Genomic DNA, 20,937 nt, shown 5'->3' with positions numbered 1-20,937 from the left:
GCTGAATCAGACAGGCTTCCGAGAAACGACTGGAACATCAACAAACCTCCTTGCCATTTCATTAATAATCGACGCAGCAAAATCACCTAAGATTCCCTTACATTTGTGTTATATCGACTTCAGTCCCGCATTCGATAACATCGGAAGAGGTAGACTATGGGGGAATCTGGCCCAATGGGGCCTACCACAGTTGACCCTAAACATGCTGATGCTCCTCCACACGGACACCTGGGTGCAGGTGAAACTAGGAAGTGGCACCAACCTGTCCTCAAAAGTACCAACTACTAAAGGATTGAAACAAGGGTCTGTGCTTTCACCAACCTTGTTCAATCTTTTTATGGCGGACCTACCGAAAGTGCTTGATGCCTGTAATTCCCACTCACTGAGGATAGGAGGGAAAACCTTGAGCAACCTTTTGTATGCAGACGACGTAGTGCTACTCAGTCACACCTACATTGGCCTCCAACGACTTCTGACTGAAATGCAGAAATACGCCATGGAAAACAACTCAAAAATAAACCTCAGCAAGACACGTACAATGTCAATTAACACCAACAAAAAACAACAGAAGAGCTGGTCCCTTGGTGGCATAAAAATTGAGCCAACTTGTGAGTACAAATACCTGGGAGTCACATTGGACAAAGAAGGCTCTTTCGCGCACCAGAAGCAGGAAATAAGAAGGAGAGGCTTATTGATTGCCCTGATGATGAAAAATTTGCCAACCCAACTGATGGGTGCGACTATGACCCCGTTTCTGAAGGTAATTCAGGCGAAACTGCTTCCCTCAATCACCTATGGTAGCGAGGCAATGCAGGGAAGAGATTCCTGGCTAGCATACAGGTCAACGCCTATAGAACAATGTTCTCGCTCCCGCCTTACACATCTCCGGCTCAAAATAAGACTGGAGTTTGGCCTGCAAAAACAAGATTTAGCCAGGTACGGGGCATACATCATCTGTTGGCATAAACTAAGAAGCGCCACCACAAACACACTAAGCTCTCTGCTATGGAGCGATATACAAAGCAGGGACGCTTCTGAGGCAAGAAATTACCTTCAGTTAGCCTTGGAAGTCACTAAACTCTCAGAGCTCTGGGACAAACAACTTGGGCTTAGCACTTTCAAAAATATAGTCTGAAAAATGTTTAAATCACTCTCCTTATTGGAGGATAAGGGACTATTCTCAAAAAGATCGCATGTATGTGTGACCCTAAATTCCTACAAATCATTAACTCCACAAATATATTTTAACCAGGGTTAACCTAAAGCCATACAAATGAACTTTCTAAAGTACAGACTAGGGATTCTGTCATACACAGGGCACCTACCACCATGGTCGAGGAAAGACGGCAATGAGGTCTGCAGGCTATGTAATTCCAATAATGGTGACATCCTTCATGTAATCTGTCAATGTGAAGAGCTGCAACAAGCACCCCAACTGCTTCTTAAAGAACAATTTAAGCAAAAAGGGATCAGCACCAGAAGGCAAGCGGTGCTCACCTGCCTGAATCAGTCAAACACCAAATTAAACTGCAGATTTGTGATATTTCTGACAGTGGCCGAACAGAGAATGCCAAAACTGGTGGAGAATGCTACAGACTCAGGCCGATCAGCAGATGGACAATAGGACCTAATGACATCTTATTGAACATGTCCATCTAGCACCAGTGGTACATCGTTGTGCAAGCAGAGTCCCTGTGGCAAACACAGTATATGGTTGAACAGGACGAGAGCAATTTAATACGGAGATCAGCACTGTCCAGCAGTTAGTGTAAATAAGTGTGCTTCAACCAGTATTACTGAGTTCTCTCTTTAATTGTAAGGAATTTCCTATTTCATGACCTTTTTTTTTTTTTTTTGGACCTCATACACCATAGTGGGCATTCTTGATGGGATTCCTCCAGCTCTCCTCATTTAGCCAACCAGCTCCGACACTGGTATTAGGCCTTCAACGATAAAGATATGGGGTTCCCCCAAGCCAGGACTGTTTCTTTGATCCACTCCTGTTCACACCATCTACGAAACCATATGTTACTTGGGAGAAAAGGACCGACAGAACCCAGGCAAAACCATAGGACCTCCTTTACCGATTTCGCCAGGCCACTAGGGCCGCCTAAATCTTGTCAGGGCTCGTACTGTTGCAGGCCATATCTGATTCACTTGTAAAAATAATATGTTTCAAACATTCCGCAAATGTTGGGGGGTTTACAGATTTCCAGGCCCTACATATCCCTCTCCTCACCAAAATTGAAACATAAAAAATAAATGTAGATGCTGGATCTTTCAAGCGATAGTTTGTCGTCAGGCCAAGAAGAATTGTCCTAGGGTTGACCTCTACTTGTTGATGGAGCACGTCTTCCAAAAAATGTTGTACCCCCGCCCAATAACAGATAATCTTCAGGCAGTTTTTAAACATATGGAGATCATCAGCAGCGGGGTGTTTACACCTGGGGCAGTGATATTCAGGCCCCGTCACCTTAGGTAATTTCCCCGGGGTCCAGTATACCCTGTAAGCCATATAGAGGTGGTTTCTCTTGAGAGCAGCTGGTTTAACTACTGCCTGTAGCATAGTGAAGGAGTCGCCCCAGATATCCCCTAAATTATGGATATGTGTGCAGGGCCTTATACCAAAACGAGATCTCCCGTTTCCAGCCTCCCCTTCTGAAAACCGAGTTGAATCTTGGGCTCGCTTCTTCGTGTTCCCAGGACTGCGTTGCCCACCACCCCGACAATTGATAGTACTTAAATCTCGTGAGAGTACCCCCGGTTATACCAGAAAGAGACTCCCAGCTCATCAGCTGTAAGTCGCTCTGGAGATCACCCCAAGATTGAATACCTGCCAGTTTCAGTGGCTGGGAGAGTTGATCTCTAAGACAAGCCGGGGTGCCTGGGGAGTCCCAGATTGGAGCCTGGCATGTGTAATAAGGGAATTTAAGGCTCTTCCTAATGTAAATCCAGTTTTTTAGTGCAGCCCCCAGGACCTTAAGCCTGAATTTTTTATAAAACTTGGGGTCCCCGAATTTAAAAAGAAAAAACTCCTGCCCCTGGGGATATCATGTAATAATGCCTGAAACAGTAGACCCAATGAGGACGGAAAAAGCTTATTGGCCAGGATTCTAAAGTTTTTAAAATGGAACACATGGCAGTAATTAAGTAGGTCCAGTAGAGCTAGACCACCCCTATTTAAGTTTCTCCTAAGCTTTTTCCAAGCAATTCGAGGGGACTTGGTATTCCAAATAAAGGAGCCGATTTTTCCCTGAAGTTTTGCAATATCTGAAGCATTAAAGGATAATGGGATTGAGTTGAATAAAAAGGTTATCTTTGGCAGGATGATCATTTTTATAAGATTTACCCTCCCAAATATGTTTAAAGGGAGGCTTGACAACTGCAGTAACAAGCTACAGACATCCTTAAAAACCCTACTCCAGTTAATCTTGGGTATGTCATCTATTTCCTGTGCTAATTGGATCCCAAGATACCTCATTTGGGACTTAATTCCCTGTGCTTCGGTGCCTTGGTTCCATTCCATGATTTCAGTCTTGTCTTTAATTATACTCTAACCCGAGATTTCCCCAAATAGTTCAGCCTGCTCTACTAGTCTAGGGATAGCTTCTACGGGATAAGTTGTGTACATAAGCAGATCATCCGCATACAAGGCAAATTTCAATTTAAGATCCGAAATTTCAAAAAAGGTTTACTCAGAGGATCAGTCCTGAGCCAGCACACAAAGGGTTCAATGTATAGATTGAACAATAGAGGTGACAGAGGGCACCCCTGCCTGGTGCCTCGGGAGATAGTAACCCAATCTGTCAGTGCTCCGTTGACTAGGATTTTTGCTTGTGGACCAGAGTAGAGAGATCTAACTGCAAACTTCAAAATTACTAGGGAATCCAAAACTATAGAGGGATTCCCAAAGATATGACCAGCTCACCTGGTCAAAAGCCTTAGCGGCATCAATGGCAACTAATGTTAGGGGGAGTTTCTTATCTATCGCCACATCTATTGCCCCAATAGCTTTGAAAGTAAGCTCATTCAGCTGACTACCAGGGATAAGCTCCTTTGATTCTGATGTATTATCGTTTTAATGATTTTTGCAGTCCTAGCGGCTAACACTAGCAAAGATTTTATAGTCAATGCTTAAAAGAGAAATTGGTCTATATGACTCAATTTTTAACAGATCCTTGTTGGCTTTCAAAATCAAACTTACTGTAGTTTCAGACCAGGACTTTGGGATAGCCTCACCCAGCATATATATTCGGTTAAAAAGGTTTTTTTAAGGGAGGCACAACTTTATCGGATATCTCAAGGTATACTTCAGTAGGAAGCCCATCCGGGCCGGCAGCTTTACCTTTAGCCATTTTCTTCAACTGAGCTTCTACTTCGCCCTCTGTTATACCAGAATGTAAAAAGGCCCTATCTGCTTCAGACAAATGGGGAAGGTCTAGCTGATTTAACCACTCTTTAGCTTTCTGAGGTCTAAAATTGAAGTCTTCCTTATACAGATCCTGCATGAATGCTCTGGCCTCCTCCCGGATCTGATCATCGCCATGTAGGATGGTTCCTGTACTTCTTTGAGATATACTTTTTATCTGATTCCTTGCCCTGTCTGCCCTGTCCTTCCATGCCAAAAGAGAACCACATCTTTCCCCATAGGAAAGATTTTGGAGCTTACTAACATCCCACCTATCCTTTAAAATCCTATCCAGGAATTCTGCCCGAAGTACCTCTAACTCAATTTGCAGACATGGCACTAAGTTTTGGGAGACTACTGAAGCCCTCTGCAGCTCCTGCTCTTTTTCCTTTATCTCACAGAGCCGTTCTTCCTCCAGCCTTGTCATAGATTTATTTTTTCTAATCATCAACAAGCTTAACACGCCTCTTAGAACTGCCTAAAAAGCCTCCCAGACTGTCTGATCATTTGTAGTACCCTGATTGTGCCTAAAATATTCCTCTGATTGGACTGCTAATTCTACCTTTACCACCTCCTTTAATATTAGGGATCTATCCAAAGTCCACCTTCTCTGACATTTTTTTCTTCTTGAGAATAACCACCAATTCCACAGCTGAATGGTCTGAGAGAATAGCTGGAATATAGGAGATTGATTCTACTTCTGAGAAGGTGGTCTGATCCAACAGGAAAAAATTGATTCTAGAGTGATGTCTGTATTTCTTGCTATAAAAAGAAAAATACCTTTTACTTCCATGTTTTACTCTCCATATGTCTAGTAGACTAAATTCTTTTATAATATTTTTAAGCTCCACGTGTGATTTACGGGGAATGATATATTTGGTTTTAGAGATACGATCTAATAACTCATCAAATACCAAATTGAAACCTCCCCCTAAAATGATAGGTGTTGATGTAACCAAAAGGCTCACCTTTAACTTTAAGAGGGCCCCTGGATTGTCTTGCTTCAGCCCATAGTACACTGCACACACCAAGGGAGAACCATATATTGATAGAGTAGCCACCAGCCATCTCCTGGATTGGTCCGTTTCAGACTTTTCAACCTTTATCCCCGAATTGCTACTAATTATTATTGCAACTCCCCTGGTGCTGCCCCTTTGTTCAGAATAATGGCCCTTCTGGACCCATCTAAGCTTACCGAACCCCAACCTACACTCATAAGCTTCTAAATGGGTTTCCTCTAAGAAACAAATATGAGCCTTGCAATTGTTAAGAAATTCACTCACTCTAGACAGTTTCCTCCCATCTCTTAAACCATTCACGTTCCAACGTATTAGTTTAATTTTATTGATACTATTCATTTTTTAAGGTTTCCCAGCGAACAAAATTCATTACCCAAACTGATGTTATACTTTCTTTTACTTTTAGTTGATAATTTTATTTTTTATTTTTCCCACATTACTCCCTCTCCCCCATACCCCCCCCCCACCACCCCATGAGGAACCCCCCGTTCTTTCCTTTGGCGATCATTGTCACCTATTCAGGACCACCCTTGAGCCAGCACCAGCACAAAATCCTAATATGTGTGAAATTAAGTATAGTACCTAATAGCTAATAAGAAGTGAACCCTTTGGACATTGTGCATACTTCTCCCCCTTTTTTATTTTTTTTATTTTTTAGATTATTTATTTCCCTCATTTTTTTTCTTTTTACTCTTTTGTGACTCTACTCTTTTCATTTCATTTTTTTCCCTCCTGTTTCTTTTACCATATAGAGGGAGGGGAGAACAAGTAGTGTGCAGCGAATTTTCTCAGCTACAGCTCCAACAACACAGCTTAATGAGAGCCTAATGGGAATTTTCTTTCATTAGAATCAAGAAGGTATCAACTTCTTGGGGAGGGCTGAAGTTGTGGAGCCTATTTCTCCACATCACCTTCAAAAGCGCAGTAAACTTCATCTGGACATGTGCCCCCAAGCTCCTTAGCTCGGGCATTCTGGAACCCAACTCCCATTGTCTTTGAGCAGTTATTCTACCCACATCAGAGCGAATTTGAGATCACGGAATCAAACTGGAGTGCCATGTCAGGTACCGCTCTTCCCAATATCAGCTCCTTAACTGCGCAAGTTTGAAAATTAACTAAGATCTACCTAGGAGCTTTCCTATCGGAGTGCAGCCTATAGGGATCTCTGTGGGCCCTCTGAATTTCTTTCTCCAGATCCATATCTTACCTATGTTTCAATACTCCCTCTCTAAGGAGTTTGCAGATGAAGGCTTTAACATCCCCGCTCTCTGCCCCTTCCGGAATTTTCAAGAATCTTAAATTGTTCCTTCTGGCTTGCATCTCCAACCTCTCAATATCCATTTGAAGTGATTTATTCTGTATCTTCAGGCTCTCAATGCTTTTTGTGTTCCCCTGAACTACTTCAGTAAGAGCCTCCACTTCTGACTCTAGGACCCTAGTATGTTTGCAGATGTCATCTAATTTAGACTCCAGGTTTCACACTTCTTGTGGATTCCTTTCTAATTGGCTTCAGAGATCTCAAATTTAGAGAGTAGATCCCCTAAGAGACTGTAACAACAATTCCAACTGCAATTCCCCCATCCGGATTGTCAGATATAAATACAGTCTCCCCTGTTCTAAAATCACCTTGACTCATTTCAATTTGACCGTCTGCATCATTGCCCAAGGGAAAAGTTGATAGAGGGCCTGCCTGAGTATTAATATCGCTGTTGGCACTAAGCACAGGACCCAAGTTCTGGAAGGGTGTGTTGGTGACCAATGGAGCCAAAGAACCTGGCGGCTCTGTAACGGGGGACACATTCTCTCCTTCAATATCGGAATCACAGGATAAGGGTAAAAATCAATTTTTGGTAGAGGTGGCAGGGGAGCATTGTTTAGAGATGGATTCTAAAGGAGTTTTCAGTCCCTTTGAGATGGTCACCTGTTCCACGATCTTAAAGTACGATTTAGGCGAAGGTGTAGTTTTGAGGGAGGGAGCAGGATCTTTAAATACCTTACTTTTTTTAAGCTCCCCGGCCTTCATGCTTTTTTTCTTCTTCAGAGGTGTCAATGGGACCACATCTCCCCCAAACCCTATACCTCGCCCCAAGGCCACTTGTGTGTGTATTTACTTTTTAATTCGAACTGGGAGCGTAACTGATACCTATTCCTAACTGGAATTGCTGGAAGCGGTCTCTCTCCCCCCGTATTCAACAGGAAAGTCCTATTCCATGGGCAGAGTCTGACAACCCAGAGACTCACTTCTTACTTGTAGGCAGCTCTGAATCTTTTGCCACGTTGAGCCCCCCCCTACCGCCACTGACCGGGTCGCACCAACACCTCTCCACTCTGGGACACGAAAGTCGATTTTCGCCGCTGCCGCCTGGTTTTTCCTCCAGAGCCTCGCACGGTGTCCTCCGAACTCTTCACACACTTCGAGAGCACGAGACTCCAACTCCGTCCCCATGCAGGTTTTGCCTCCAGGTCCTAGAGCATGGCTCCCAGGACCGCAGCAGCGGGAAAAACAAGGAAACGAAAAGAAGAACAGGAAAATCAACCGCTAGCCGTTCACCAGGTACAAAGAACGCCCATCCGCTCTCACCCTCAGGATCACTCCTGTCTACAACAGAAGAAGACTAGTTAAAATGGGCATTTTGCCTAGCTGCATCCAGGGCACCTGCGACCGGCGTCAGCCCGCCGCCATGTTCCTCCAGCTCAATGAAGAATTCATTTCATGACCTATTTTAAGAGTTTTAAACAATGATGTTTTAAGAATTTTGTAATATACTTTGCAATGGTTTTAATTAACTATGCAAATAAAAATAAACTTTAAACTATAGTGAGAGTAATCCTGCCTGCTGCTTGCCTGCAGCTTGCTATTTGGCTCTGTTACTGTCCTTCACGAAAACTTGTTTGCCAGTGGGTAACCCTCCCTTTATGTCCCTCCTGTAAGTTTCCGTTTTGGCCGGATGTAGCACTGCCTAAATACCTTTTTATAATTACACCTTAGGTGTTTATGTCTTCGTTTGGGGACTTCTTAGGTTTATGTAGGCAGCGCGCACGCCTGGGCAAGAATTATGGTGGTTGCACCTTTCTTTTATTACTTACCATGCGGAACGCTGCCCCATACCTTTCTTTTTCTTAACCAGCTCAGCATGAACAGTGTTCTTGCGATCGCATGCTAGCAGGCACAAGACGCTCCTCCACCAGCTCAGCACAAACAATGGCGGCGTGCCTGCTTCTGTTCGTTGCTATTGCATACCTCTTCCTTCCCGATTTTTCACTTTGGTCACTAAAAAAGGCACTCGGGCACATGTATGGCTCGTAATACCGCCAAGAAAACATCATGTGTGCATTTTAACTTTTACAATGGCGGATGCGCGTCAGACATCTGCAAACTGTTCTGACGTGATCTCCTCTGTCAGCGTGCTGCTCATTAGGCTGATGTTCACTTAAAGGTTTCTAGTATTAGCCGTCTCTAAGGGCAATTAGGAATGTGTGCATCCGTGCACCAAACAATTGTTTTTAAAATAGCGGGACGCAATTCTGGTTTAACAATGGCAGCAGCCTCGGCTCCTTCATATATGACAAAATGAGCAGGAGCTCTCTCTGGAATGTGAGCAGTCTCCTCCTACACGCTGTTAAGAAATGCCAGGCAGAGAAGAGCAACAGTCGCTCTGGACAGTAGACCTCACCACGAGGAGTCAGAGACAACATGCTCACACCTGGCACGTGACCTGCTTAGCAACCCGTGGCAGTCTGAAAACAAGAACACACACGGCGTGCCCAATTTAAGGCAGCTACGATTGGCAGAAGGCAGGACGATTGCAACGGGGCAAGCCCCCTTCAAGCTGGCCACACATTTTATCTGGGGAACAAGGCAAACCCTGGTGATGTAACCTCCAACCAGGCTACACATGGCAGTCAGACAACAAGATCACACATGGCATGTGCCATACTAAGCAGCACCTGGTCCACAGACAATAAGACCACCCTCCAGCTGGGTCAGCAGATAGCATTATCACAAAAAGGGGAAAATTAAGCGGACAATTTTTAATGGGGTCCAGTGTAATGTCCTAACAAGAACTATACAACAAAAAAGTACAAAGTTCCCCAGAAAGAGTCTTACTAAATGACTCTTATTGACCTCTCTCTCATAGGGGTAGAAAAGGTGAAAAGTGAACCCTTAGTCGGATTTATAGGGATACCTCACACAAGACACCGGTTGGACAACAGTTGTCATCCCACCCGATGGTCGTCCAGCGTCATCATCGGTATCCTGCCCCTTCGACAAGCTGGCGGTGCAATGCCCGTCGGGCAGCACGGGGTGCTGCACTTTGGTGGAGATCTTTTATTCCTTTGCCGTAGGGTGTGTGCGTGTGAGGGGCCTAAAAAAGTGCAATAGTGAGCGTGAGTGAAGTGGTGTCTAAAAAAAGTCAGTGGAGTCCATTGGGTGAAATTTTAATGACATGGCTCACTGCTTTATTAAAAATTAAGGGGTATTGAGGTGAGACAATTAGGTATCCAACCTCATACAACCCTTAGTGCAGGTGTGGTCGACATGTTTCTTGCCGCTAAGGCAATTCTTCAGGACCAAAACAGTGCTCATATAATTGCTCAAAGATTTCTCAATTGTAGGAGAAATCTAGGATACGACCTGGGTTAGTGTCGTAGGATCAACCCTCCATTGGGAACCCGTAGTCTCCGGTAGGAGATCCCCTAGGCTGACCTGGTGGGGCCAGAACTGTATGTGAAATACCTTGTCAGTTGCTGGCAGAGGGCATCTAGTCACCTACCCCACCCACGTCGAGAAGATCGCAGGACAGCCGGATGCCCTCTGCCAGCCACTGACAAGGTATTTCACATACAGTTCTGGCCCCACCAGGTCAGCCTAGGGGATCTCCTACCGGAGACTACGGGTTCCCAATGGAGGGTTGATCCTACGACACTAACCCAGGTCGTATCCTAGATTTCTCCTACAATTGAGAAATCTTTGAGCAATTATATGAGCACTGTTTTGGTCCTGAAGAATTGCCTTAGCGGCAAGAAACATGTCGACCACACCTGCACTAAGGGTTGAATGAGGTTGGATACCTAATTGTCTCACCTCAATACCCCTTAATTTTTAATAAAGCAGTGAGCCATGTCATTAAAATTTCACCCAATGGACTCCACTGACTTTTTTTAGACACCACTTCACTCACGCTCACTATTGCACTTTTTTAGGCCCCTCACACGCACACACCCTACGGCAAAGGAATAAAAGATCTCCACCAAAGTGCAGCACCCCGTGCTGCCTGACGGGCATTGCACCGCCAGCTTGTCGAAGGGGCAGGATACCGATGATGACGCTGGACGACCATCGGGTGGGATGACAACTGTTGTCCAACCGGTGTCTTGTGTGAGGTATCCCTATAATTCCGACTAAGGGTTCACTTTTCACCTTTTCTACCTCTATGAGAGAGAGGTCAATAAGAGTCATTTAGTAAGACTCTTTCTGGGGAACTTTGTATCAGCAGATAGCATAACATACAGGCTTCTCTACTGTAATAGATGTTTTGTTGTTAAACTCAATGGCTTGTATCGACCTCACATGGATGAAAGGCTGAGTGGACCAGCCAGGATAGGAACCCGTAATAGCAGTGTGAACATAGATTTCAGCAGATTTCAGCAGCTGGTGCTTAACCGTATGAGCTATTTCAGCAGCAAGGACGTCAGGGAATCAGAGGGTATTTGAAGAATGTATTGTCCTTGGCTGCAGATATCTGCATGGCAGCCGAAGAATGCAGCCATTTTTCACCACGACGTTCTCAATCCCCAGAACAGGCTGGGCAGGATAGAAAATTAAGAAGATTACACCTGGCTAGGTCCTACTGACTGCATCTGTCATCCACAGATCAAAACCACACCTGGCCAGACTACGATTCTGTCACTTCACTTGCAGTCCAGCTATTTACTACAACATATAACCTCGAAGGAAACAAGCACTGGCAAAGTCAATAGGTCTGACTCTGGCAAACTGGTGCAACAGATATTTATTTTTATTTTTTTAATACAAATATATGCCACAAAACAAAAAAAAACTAAAAAAAACTTGCTAACACCTAAGGATGATCATCATATGCTTGTTACTAGATTAGTGTTACTCAATTCTCCCCCTGGGTAGTTAGAGAAAGAAAATGTAAACATTTTCTCGGTTCTAAAGGAGAAGGCAGCAGTTTGTCAGAGGATTTTGTCTGACATTCGACCACTATCGTTGAGCACTCAGCAAATGCTACAAAGTAAAAACAGAATTAAAAGACCTTTTTTTTTTAGCTCATCCTCTTTTTAAACGCAGCTCGCTCCGGGAAGTGTCTTGGAGGGAGGGCGTTAACCCCTGGGGCACCATGAACACCCTGATGGTTGCGGCGTGGAAAGCCTGGGACCACTGTGGTGGAGGATAAAGACTGCGTGACGTCCAGGGAGGGGGCTGGCGGGGGGTAAGGAGGGAGAAATACAGTAACTTGCCTGAACAGTGTCTGCAACTCGTATGACTAGAACATGGCAGGGAGCCTGATAACTCTTTTAACCACCATATAATACATGCAGCCTCTGCTTTAAACTGGCAGGAGGTACTCTCGGGTACTGAGAACCTACAGGTCTTTTATTTTCAAGGCAGAGTAACTGCACACCTTTGCTTAGAAGCAATACTTTGTAAATGGGAGAGTCGTTTCTCTGCTCCGGTCAGGTACTCTGGAATGGGAGTATCTGTACTTTATTATTTCCAGTTCAAGCACTTTCTTTAGCCGAGAGGCACCGTTTACCGTGTGAGTGAGTATGCCCTTGGTTTTCTACAGATTAGCTTTTACTACCATTTTTCACTGTTTTTTCTTTGTTGCGTGTGTTTTTCTGTCCTCCTACTTCAAGCACTCACTTAAAAAACAAGCATTTGCAATGCAATAGGTCTCACCTTTACTTGAGTTTGAGCTATTGGCATTGTAAATGACAATATCTTTTATTTATGTTTTGGTTTTTAAAACAGATAAATAAAAGGCATTGTCATTTACAATGCCAATAGCTTAAACTAGTGTAAATACGAGACCAATTGCATTGCAAATGCTTGTTCTCTTCTGCACACACAAAACATCAATCCTCATACTGATGGCCAAGGACAGCTTTAGCGCTGGTGGGGCACAATTGGGTTGCAGCTGAAGGCAGTGTGAGTTTCTCTCAGTGGGGCAGTATGGTGTTCAATGGGGGAGAGGATGTGGCACTCTGCCGAGGACAGAAACTGTAAGGCTCTGAGACAAATGGCTTGTGATAGCACTTTTGATTATGTTTGGGACATTCTGCAAATAGCAAAGTTTTCAGATGAATGTATAGTGTTGACCAATAACAACCGAGCCCATGTGTGCAGTGTCACTTTAAATAAATGTGGAAAAATACTTGCTGTACCGTCGTATTTTGCTTGTGGCAAAAATAAAAGTGATAAATACAGAAAAAATGTCCCAAAAATAAATATGGATAAATAAAGACGTAATTGGCAAAAAAATAAATACCATAAAACCGGGAGCCTTAATTATAGACAGAGTACATGGCGTGTTTCTGCAGGCTCTTCCTTGTCACATGTTTGGAATAACCTTGAGGAGTTAGAATATGTTGCGGCCGATGAATATCCCAAATGAAGAAAAATAAAAAAAACTACACATACAACTAATAAGGTCGAGCACAGAGGAAGTTTTTGTATCGGGGCACTATTAACAGATCGTCACAAGCGGCTAGCAGCCATTTAGAACCAATCAGTAAAACCAGGCACAAAGGCAGATTGACGCCAATGTTGTTTGCCACATGCTATTCGAGCTTGTTTTAGATGTGTAAAACAATACCTCTAAGCATTGTGATTTGTACGGTGTGCAAACATCCGATTAAGAAAAATGTGCCCTGAATCCTGCATTCGGGCTGGTATAAAAACCATCACAAATACCGTATACATCCAAATTGTTTTTTTTCGAGTGCTCATAATAGTTTTGAGCTAAATAAGTTGTACAAACACCTCAGCTAGAATAACGTTTGCTCTAAGAACATGCTCAGCTTTTGCACCCGATCTAGGGTGCACTGTACAAAATGAGAAACTACAGAGCACAACCTTTTGTGTGCCCAGTTAGTGTAGCATTAAATCTGGTGATGTTCCCTGAGCGTGCAAGTCTTTTCAGCATTCCAGGTATATGCTTATTCTTGGGAATATGCTCCAAAGTTTAAAAAAAATTGCTGTATTACTTTTACATAGACAATAGATCTGCATTTCACTAATGCGAGACCTATTGCATTGCAAATGCTTGTCATGAAATGTGATTGTTGAGGAAGGCCTTGAAGTATTTTTTCACTGGATTGAAACTTGCTAATGCATTCAAACTCATGAGTGTCATGCTGTGGAACAACTTTCACACAGGAAAGATGAGATGCCATGACCAATTTTGGGCCACAACTTTGGGTTGGCAAGTAAACCGAGGTGTGTGAAAATCGCTTTAAAAATGAGAAGAACAAATGTAGTAAATAATAAAGTAGCAAAAGCAAAAAAATCGACAGTACTAACCCCCCATTTTGAAATTGCTAAAAGGAGCTTGCTGCAGACCCTGCATCCAACCCCACCATGCTTGGCTTAAGGCCATGTGCTCCAGTGTCCCAGTGTCCATAAGCAAGGGCCACAGCGCACAGTCCGAGTCCAGCCCTGCCATGTACCGCAAAATACCCATAGGTTTAGTCAGGCCAGGCTGAGAATGCAAAGCAGCCCTAGAAATTGTATCGGACTGGCGATGTGGGGAGGAGGGGCGGCACAGGATAAGCAAGGGTGCAAGTGTGAAGCACTCCTGTGTAACTTAACCGTCCTCCAGCACTGCTGCTTTTGTTACTAGGGGCTGATATTGCAGCACTGCTGCAAAACCGTACCGCACCACTCCAAAACCGGCCCCCACCCTTCCAGCCTCCTGGGAAAATGCCTGATGCCCGCTATGGCAAAATGCCAAAATGAAAACCTTGACTTCTGGGGGGGTCGGGAGGGGTCTAGGCACTCCTATGCCAAATATATTTTTAAATGTCTCTGAACACTGTGTACAAACGGGGGGGGGGGCAATCATGATATTATTTGTGGCTCATGTCCATGATCTGTATAGTCAACTCATTTAGAAATACGGGGTAGAGATTTTGCAAAAGATCACGAAGAGCCATCAGAGTGGCACTAACACAAGCAAAGCTACAACACTCCACACCTACCTTCTACAGTCATTAAGCCAGAAATAGCATTGTAAGTCGCCAGACCGGCATGGGGATTTTCAGGGGCCCCATTGTGTCCAGAAGCAAAGGTTGGCCAGCAGATCCCACTTCTACCGCCTGTGGTGTGAGAAAAGAAAAGTAGTTTTAATATTCATGTATTTTACAACATTGTCAATTCCCACTGACAAAGAAGCTCACCCTTTGGAGGTCTTGTGCTGCGGTGAGCACTGCTAAGCTCTATGTTGGCATCACTGTTGGTGAGGACATCGGAGCAGTTGAAGTTGGGACTGCTTCCCACGAGCAATGAGCTCTGAAATTAGAAATATTAGTTTGCTAAGTGTCATATAACAACCGCGTATTACAGAAAAAAAGATCCTAAATAAACCTTAGATAATTTTAGACATCAAACTAAGTATAAAGTGCTGTGTTCTCAATTGCAACTGAATTCATGATTTTTCATTAAACTCCAGCACATTTGCTTTTACATTATACATTCTCTTGAAACTCTATTTTCATTAGTATAGAATCTTAAAACACTTTGGCCTTTTTTAAAGTTTGGGGATGATTACTCCATCAAAAAGTGACAGATTTCCCGGGCGCTGTATACCAAGTGCCATGTTTGTGACAGAGTATCCCAGCCACCTGACTTTAATAGAGCCCAAAGTCAGCTGAATACCTAGTGATGCAATTTCAAATGCAAAAAATGCCTAAGAACCATGGTGCATAGAATGGTTGCTTGAACACCAATACTATGGCAAATGATAGAAGTATCACAAAATGATAAACTGGGGCTGCTTGCAATCTATAGGAAGTTGTTGGACAAGGTCCTTACTGCATGGTCACTCCAGATTTCTGCCTTCCTTTGCTGAGTCCATTTTTGTTGGATTTCAGGACTCTACGCACCTTACTGCTGCCAACCAGTGGTAAAGTGCATAAACTCTCCCTTACAAACATGGTGAAATTGGTATACACCTGATTGGATTATTTAATTTACTTATAGGTCCCTAGTATATGTTACCTGGCAAAATAAACCTTTTCTCAGACCTAAACCATCCTTTCTAAACTTCTATGCCACTTTTTAGGCCTAATACCTCTTAGAGAAGGGTGCATGGTATTCAAAAAGAAGAATATGTCGGTTTAGGTTTTACATGTTCGGACAGTAAAAAAGAAACCAAAGTCGTGTCTTATTTGTTGAAAGGCTTTCTCGCCCATTGACTAACACTGGCTTTCCTCATTACACCTAATAAGTTACACCTCCCCTTTGGGAGCTGATAAAGAAATACTCATCCCACTTATTTGAACTGCAATTTAAAATCCTCTTTAATGGAAAAGTCAGATTTTAAATTACTATTCTGAAAACTATACTGTTAAAAAACTTACTTACCTCTGATAATACTTTATGTGGAAGAGACTTTAACAGATTCTTTACTTAAGAATATTCCCCAAGCGTCTGACTGGATCCAGAAGTTTTCAAGCAGTAGCCCTGCACACCAGTATGTGGCGTAGTTCAGCTCTGTGTCAGTGTGGTCCACGCTGGAAATTAAGTGCGCAGTACCCATATAGGCGTCCCGCGGCACGCTGAGATCAGTTACTTTAGCATCTTTTCACGCCAGATGAGAACTGACTACTCTGTGAAATACTAAGGCCCTGAGAGAGGTGTCCCTTACTCAATCGGCTTTCAGAGCGGGAAGGATGGGAGGGCCAGTAAGTAATCTGTGGCAAGATAGAGTAACTACCTGATAAGGCATTATCGAAGGTAAGCAAATTGTTCACCTGAAAGAGACTCCTAACTGCAGATTCCTCACAATAGAATAAACACTCAAGCAATGCCTCCCCAGAGTTGGGTCTACAGAGCCAGTTTAAAACTGAAAGTCCTGCAGGACCAAATGGGCGAAGTGTCCATTATTACAGACCTGACTGTCTAGACAGTGGTGTTTGTTAAATTAGTGCAAATATGTCCATGTTGCTGCCATGCACATGTTCAGGATAGGGACTCTGTGGAATATCGCAGTAGTCGCAGCATTGGTTCTGGTGGAATGAGCATGCAAGCCCTCAGATGGTTGCTTCTTGGTCAATGCGCAGCAGATCTTGATGCAGGCCACTATCTATTGTGAAACTGTCAGTTTATGGGATCTTACAGACCCAACAAAGAGTTGATTGTCCACCCAGAACTCTTGTGCAATAAAGAAAGAATGACAATGTTCTTTTTGGCTCCAGAAGGTGAGATCTCTCCTCCTCCTTGAATGGGTGATGCAGAGTAAAGAAGGTAGGCAGGGTGAAGTTCTGGTCTACATGAAAAGGAGTCACAACCTTCAGAAAGAAGGTGGCATGTTACCAGCTTTTCTGGATAGAAGGTGGTATAGGGAGGGTGGGCCGAAAGAGGCTGCAATTTGGTGACACTCCTGGACAATGTAATGGGCACAAGAAAAACAGTTTTGATGGTCAATAGCCAAAGACATCAATAGTGCAGAGACTCAAAACGTGCGCACATTAAAGGGTAAGAACAAGGTTTAGATCACACTGCGGCATGATATATAGCCTGGGAGGGACATGTGCTGCAAGCCTTTGAAAAACACAGCCACAACAGGTGACGTGAATAAAGAAGCTTTGTCTGGCAACCACAAAAAATCTAAAATTGCAGATAAATAACCTTAAACTGTGCCCAGAGCAGAGACCTACTGGGCGAAAGATAGAACAAACGGATGAGCTGTAGGAAGAGGTGCAGAAAGATGGTCGATATCTTTGGAATTCCACAATGCCACAAATGTATCCCAACAGCAAGGGCATCCACACATGAAGGTGAACGGTGCGCATATTTGGGTGCAGAACTCTCCCCTGTTGCTAAGATAAGAGAGCCTTTGAAAAGCAGTCTGATCGGGGGAAATATGCTTGTGCTGAGCAGCTCAGGATACCAATCTCTCTGTACCCTATCCAAAGTCACAAAAATAACCTGGGCCCGGTTGTTCCTGATCATGTTGAGAACTCTGGGTAGGGGTGGGATAGGCAGAAAGCCATACAGGATGCCAGATTTCCACTCAAGGTGAAAAGTGTCTCTGAGCGAGAGTTGCCTTAGAATCTCCAGTGGCATTGCGCTATCAGGGAGGAGGCAAACAGATCTAAACAAGGCTCACCCCACTGCAGAAAACAGCCCTGCACCACATCTGGATGAAGACACCACACGTAAGCTGCTAGGCGTCTTTGACTGAGTTTGTTTGCCCTGCAGTGCAGAGAACCGCCAGGTGTTAAACCAATAGAGAAATGCCCTGGTATTCCAGCCATATCCAGAGACACAGAGCCTCTTGACAAAGGGGTACTACCCACTCCAACCTGTTTCTTGCAGTACCACATGTAGGTGGTGTTGTCCGTGAACATCTGCACCAGCCTTCCTTTTATCGAAAGAAGAAAGGTTTTCAATGTCAGGCGAGTCGCTTGAAGCTCCAACAGGTTGATGTGGAGCCCGGGCTCTGCCCAATAGCGGTTCTTAAGCCACCACTGCAGGTCTTCCACAGTTTCCTCTGAGTTCTGGAGCATGTCAGAGAGATTCCCTGATACTGCAACCCTGTGACTTCAGGTCCCATTGCAGAGCCTGTATATGCCACCGGGCATGGAATACTAGCAGGATGCAGAGGGCCATGAGTCCCAACAACCTCCCGGTCATTCTCCCCAAAGTCCAGGACAGAGACTAAAACATCAATTTAATACTATGAACATCATGGACTTGCCGCTCAGGAGGATAGTCTTGAAACTACACTGTATCTAAAACAGCTCTGATGAAATGGAGCATTTAAGAGGGAGTCAGGTGTGACTTCGGTAAGTTGATAGTGAACCCAAGTGAGTGCAGAAGGCTTTCCATAGTGTGGGGTTTTGAGACTACTGCCTGTAGCGAGCCAGCCTGCAACCACCAATTGTCAAGTTAGGGAAAGACTGAAACTCCAGACCTCCACAGATGAGCCTCGACCAACGCTATCACTTTCATGAGCACCTAGGGGTGCTGGTAAGAGCAAAGGGGATCATGGCAAACTGAAAGCACACTTGGGCTATGGTGAACTGCAGGTAACATCTGTGGGCAGGCAGGATGGGGATGTGAAAATATGTGCACTGCAAGTCAAACGCTACCATCCAGTCTCCCGAATCCAGGGCAGACAGAATTTGCGTGACCATTTTGAAGTTCTCATTTTTCCGGTAGAGATTAAGAAGGTGCAGATCTAGAATAGGACAAAGGCCTCCATCCTTGGGTCCCAGAAGGTACCGGGAATACCAACTGCAACCTACTTCTGATGCCGGCACCCTCTTGATGTCTCCCTTGGCCAAGAGAGCCAGCACTTCCTGTTGGAGCAAGGAGAGATAGTTCTACATCAGCAGGTCGTAAATGGGTGGCATGAGTGGAGTAGTGGTCATAAAGGGGATGGAGTAGCCCCTTTGGACAATTTATAAAACCCAATGATCCAATGTTACTGACTACCAGTGGTTCAGGCGAAAGCGTATCCTGCCCCAATCTGGATGTACACCAAGTTCTGAATCCATGCATGGACCTATTGCCAGTCCAGGAATGGATCCAGGTCATGTGTGGCTCCATGTCATGTGTACCTATCTATGATGGTCAGTAGCAAACCTAAGGTGTTTGGAGGCTGCGGCTGCCAGGGGGGTGGCAGACTGGTCGGACCTCTAGCTACCTATTCCACATGGTCTATGAGACACACGTCCTGGTCCACAAAAAGGCTGGGGAGCTTGTTTGCTGTGGATGCTGGGAGAGTATGGACATGGCAGAAAACCCTCCTTTGTGGCCACGAAAGGAGCAGAAGGTGGAATGGGGTTGACTAGGGTCCATAGTCAAGCTCAAGGACCTGGCCATAGCTCTGTTATTCTTAAAGTGCTCCAGCACTGAGTCCACCTTTTCTCCTAAAAGATGATAGTCATCAGTGGTTCTTATTTAGGCTTTGCACTGTAGGGCCACTAATGATTCATTTGCTCAACCAAGTGACCCAGCCATGTTCAGTCCACACTATATGGTGAAATTTGTTGCGTCTTTCCCATCTCCATTGCTTGGGTGAGTATGGGCAGCACTTGAGCAACCGTTTCCCAGATAGCTTGGGAATATTAGCACAAAAGGCACTCAGTGTTCACCGACCTCAGAGCAAGACTGGTGGCAGAGAACATTTCCTGGCCAAAGGTATCCAGCCTCTTTGAGTCCCTTTCCAGTGGACTGCTTGGAAACGTACCATGGTTGACTCTAAGGATGGAGGCATGGAACACCAAGTGCTCCAGGTTGGATTGATGGGTAAAGAAACTGGGGTCCCCAGGAGTGGGGCGATTGCACCAGGCAATTGGCTGCGGAAGACTTGGACCAGGCCCTGAGTAGGTCATCAGTAGGGGCTTCATTAAAAGGGGTAAAGGTTCTGAAGGAACGACTTGTGGCTGAAGCACCTCTGCCAAGATGTTAAATTTGACTACCATTGAGGGTAGCTGAAGGTCCAAGACCTCAGCCGCCGGAAGCACCACCATGCAAAGGAAGCTCCCTCCTCCTTAGCCAGAGTAGGAGGAGATGTTGTGAGTTCCCTGAATGACCCACTGTAGTTTCTCCCGTTAGCCTAACTGCACATGTAGTTGTATGCTTCTCCATTGTACACTTTACTTGTTTTTGTGCCACACTGTTATTTTCTACATAGGCTGCACATGTTTTTTTATTCAGCTCTTTGCTGGGATTCAGTCTAAACATTTTCTACAAGGTCCAACAACATTGTGCCCTATTTTTCTCTGTGTTTGGACACTAACACCTAGACATAATGGAGAAATCCAGCTGCTGTTTTGGAACAAGGCGATTCTTATCATGAATGTTGACACTTGTCGATCTGAGAATAGAGAGGAGATATGCTTGCATAGAAAAGGTCTTGAGAAGAGAAACCTACGCGTCTGAGATGTAGACTATCTGATTATGACAATCAGGTATGGGGTCTGGCACTAATCCTAGAGATCTCTAATATATCACTGTGCTCGCATAGTGAGGGTAGGCTTAGGCAGATTTGTCATTCCCTGTGACAGAGCTTCTCATTGTGTACAGTTTATTAATCATGCTAATCACATTGCTGACTTGCACATATTTTCTAAATGTAGCACAGTTGCTTCATGATAGGGCACAATAGTTTCAATAAATATTGTAAGTTTTCTTCTTGTCTCTTTTCTATTTATTGTGGACACATATGGGTGAGAGAACGAAAGGTGATAACCTGTTACTGTAATCTCTAAGAGGGTGAAGAATGTTGTGTTCTGGAGTGCTAACTTTCA

General features: G+C 44.3%; 1 protein-coding gene across 1 annotated transcript in view; it reads right to left on the bottom strand.

The window, feature by feature from the left end:
- LOC147724582 (fibrocystin-L-like) overlaps positions 1-20,937 on the bottom strand; it is a 2,246,326-nt gene that overhangs the window by 239,102 nt on the left and 1,986,287 nt on the right. The window contains exons 72-73 of the mRNA XM_086918063.1: positions 14,854-14,965; positions 14,656-14,772 (exon numbers count right to left, since the gene is read on the bottom strand). Of these exons, the coding sequence (XP_086774189.1) occupies positions 14,656-14,772; positions 14,854-14,965 (229 nt within the window). The remainder of the gene's footprint in view (positions 1-14,655; positions 14,773-14,853; positions 14,966-20,937) is intronic.

This window comes from Lissotriton vulgaris, chromosome 4_1, assembly GCF_964263255.1.
Source record: "Lissotriton vulgaris chromosome 4_1, aLisVul1.2, whole genome shotgun sequence".
Lineage (NCBI taxonomy): Eukaryota > Metazoa > Chordata > Amphibia > Caudata > Salamandridae > Lissotriton > Lissotriton vulgaris.
Note: the sequence above shows the minus strand (reverse complement) of the source record. Positions and strands in the feature narration are given on the sequence as shown.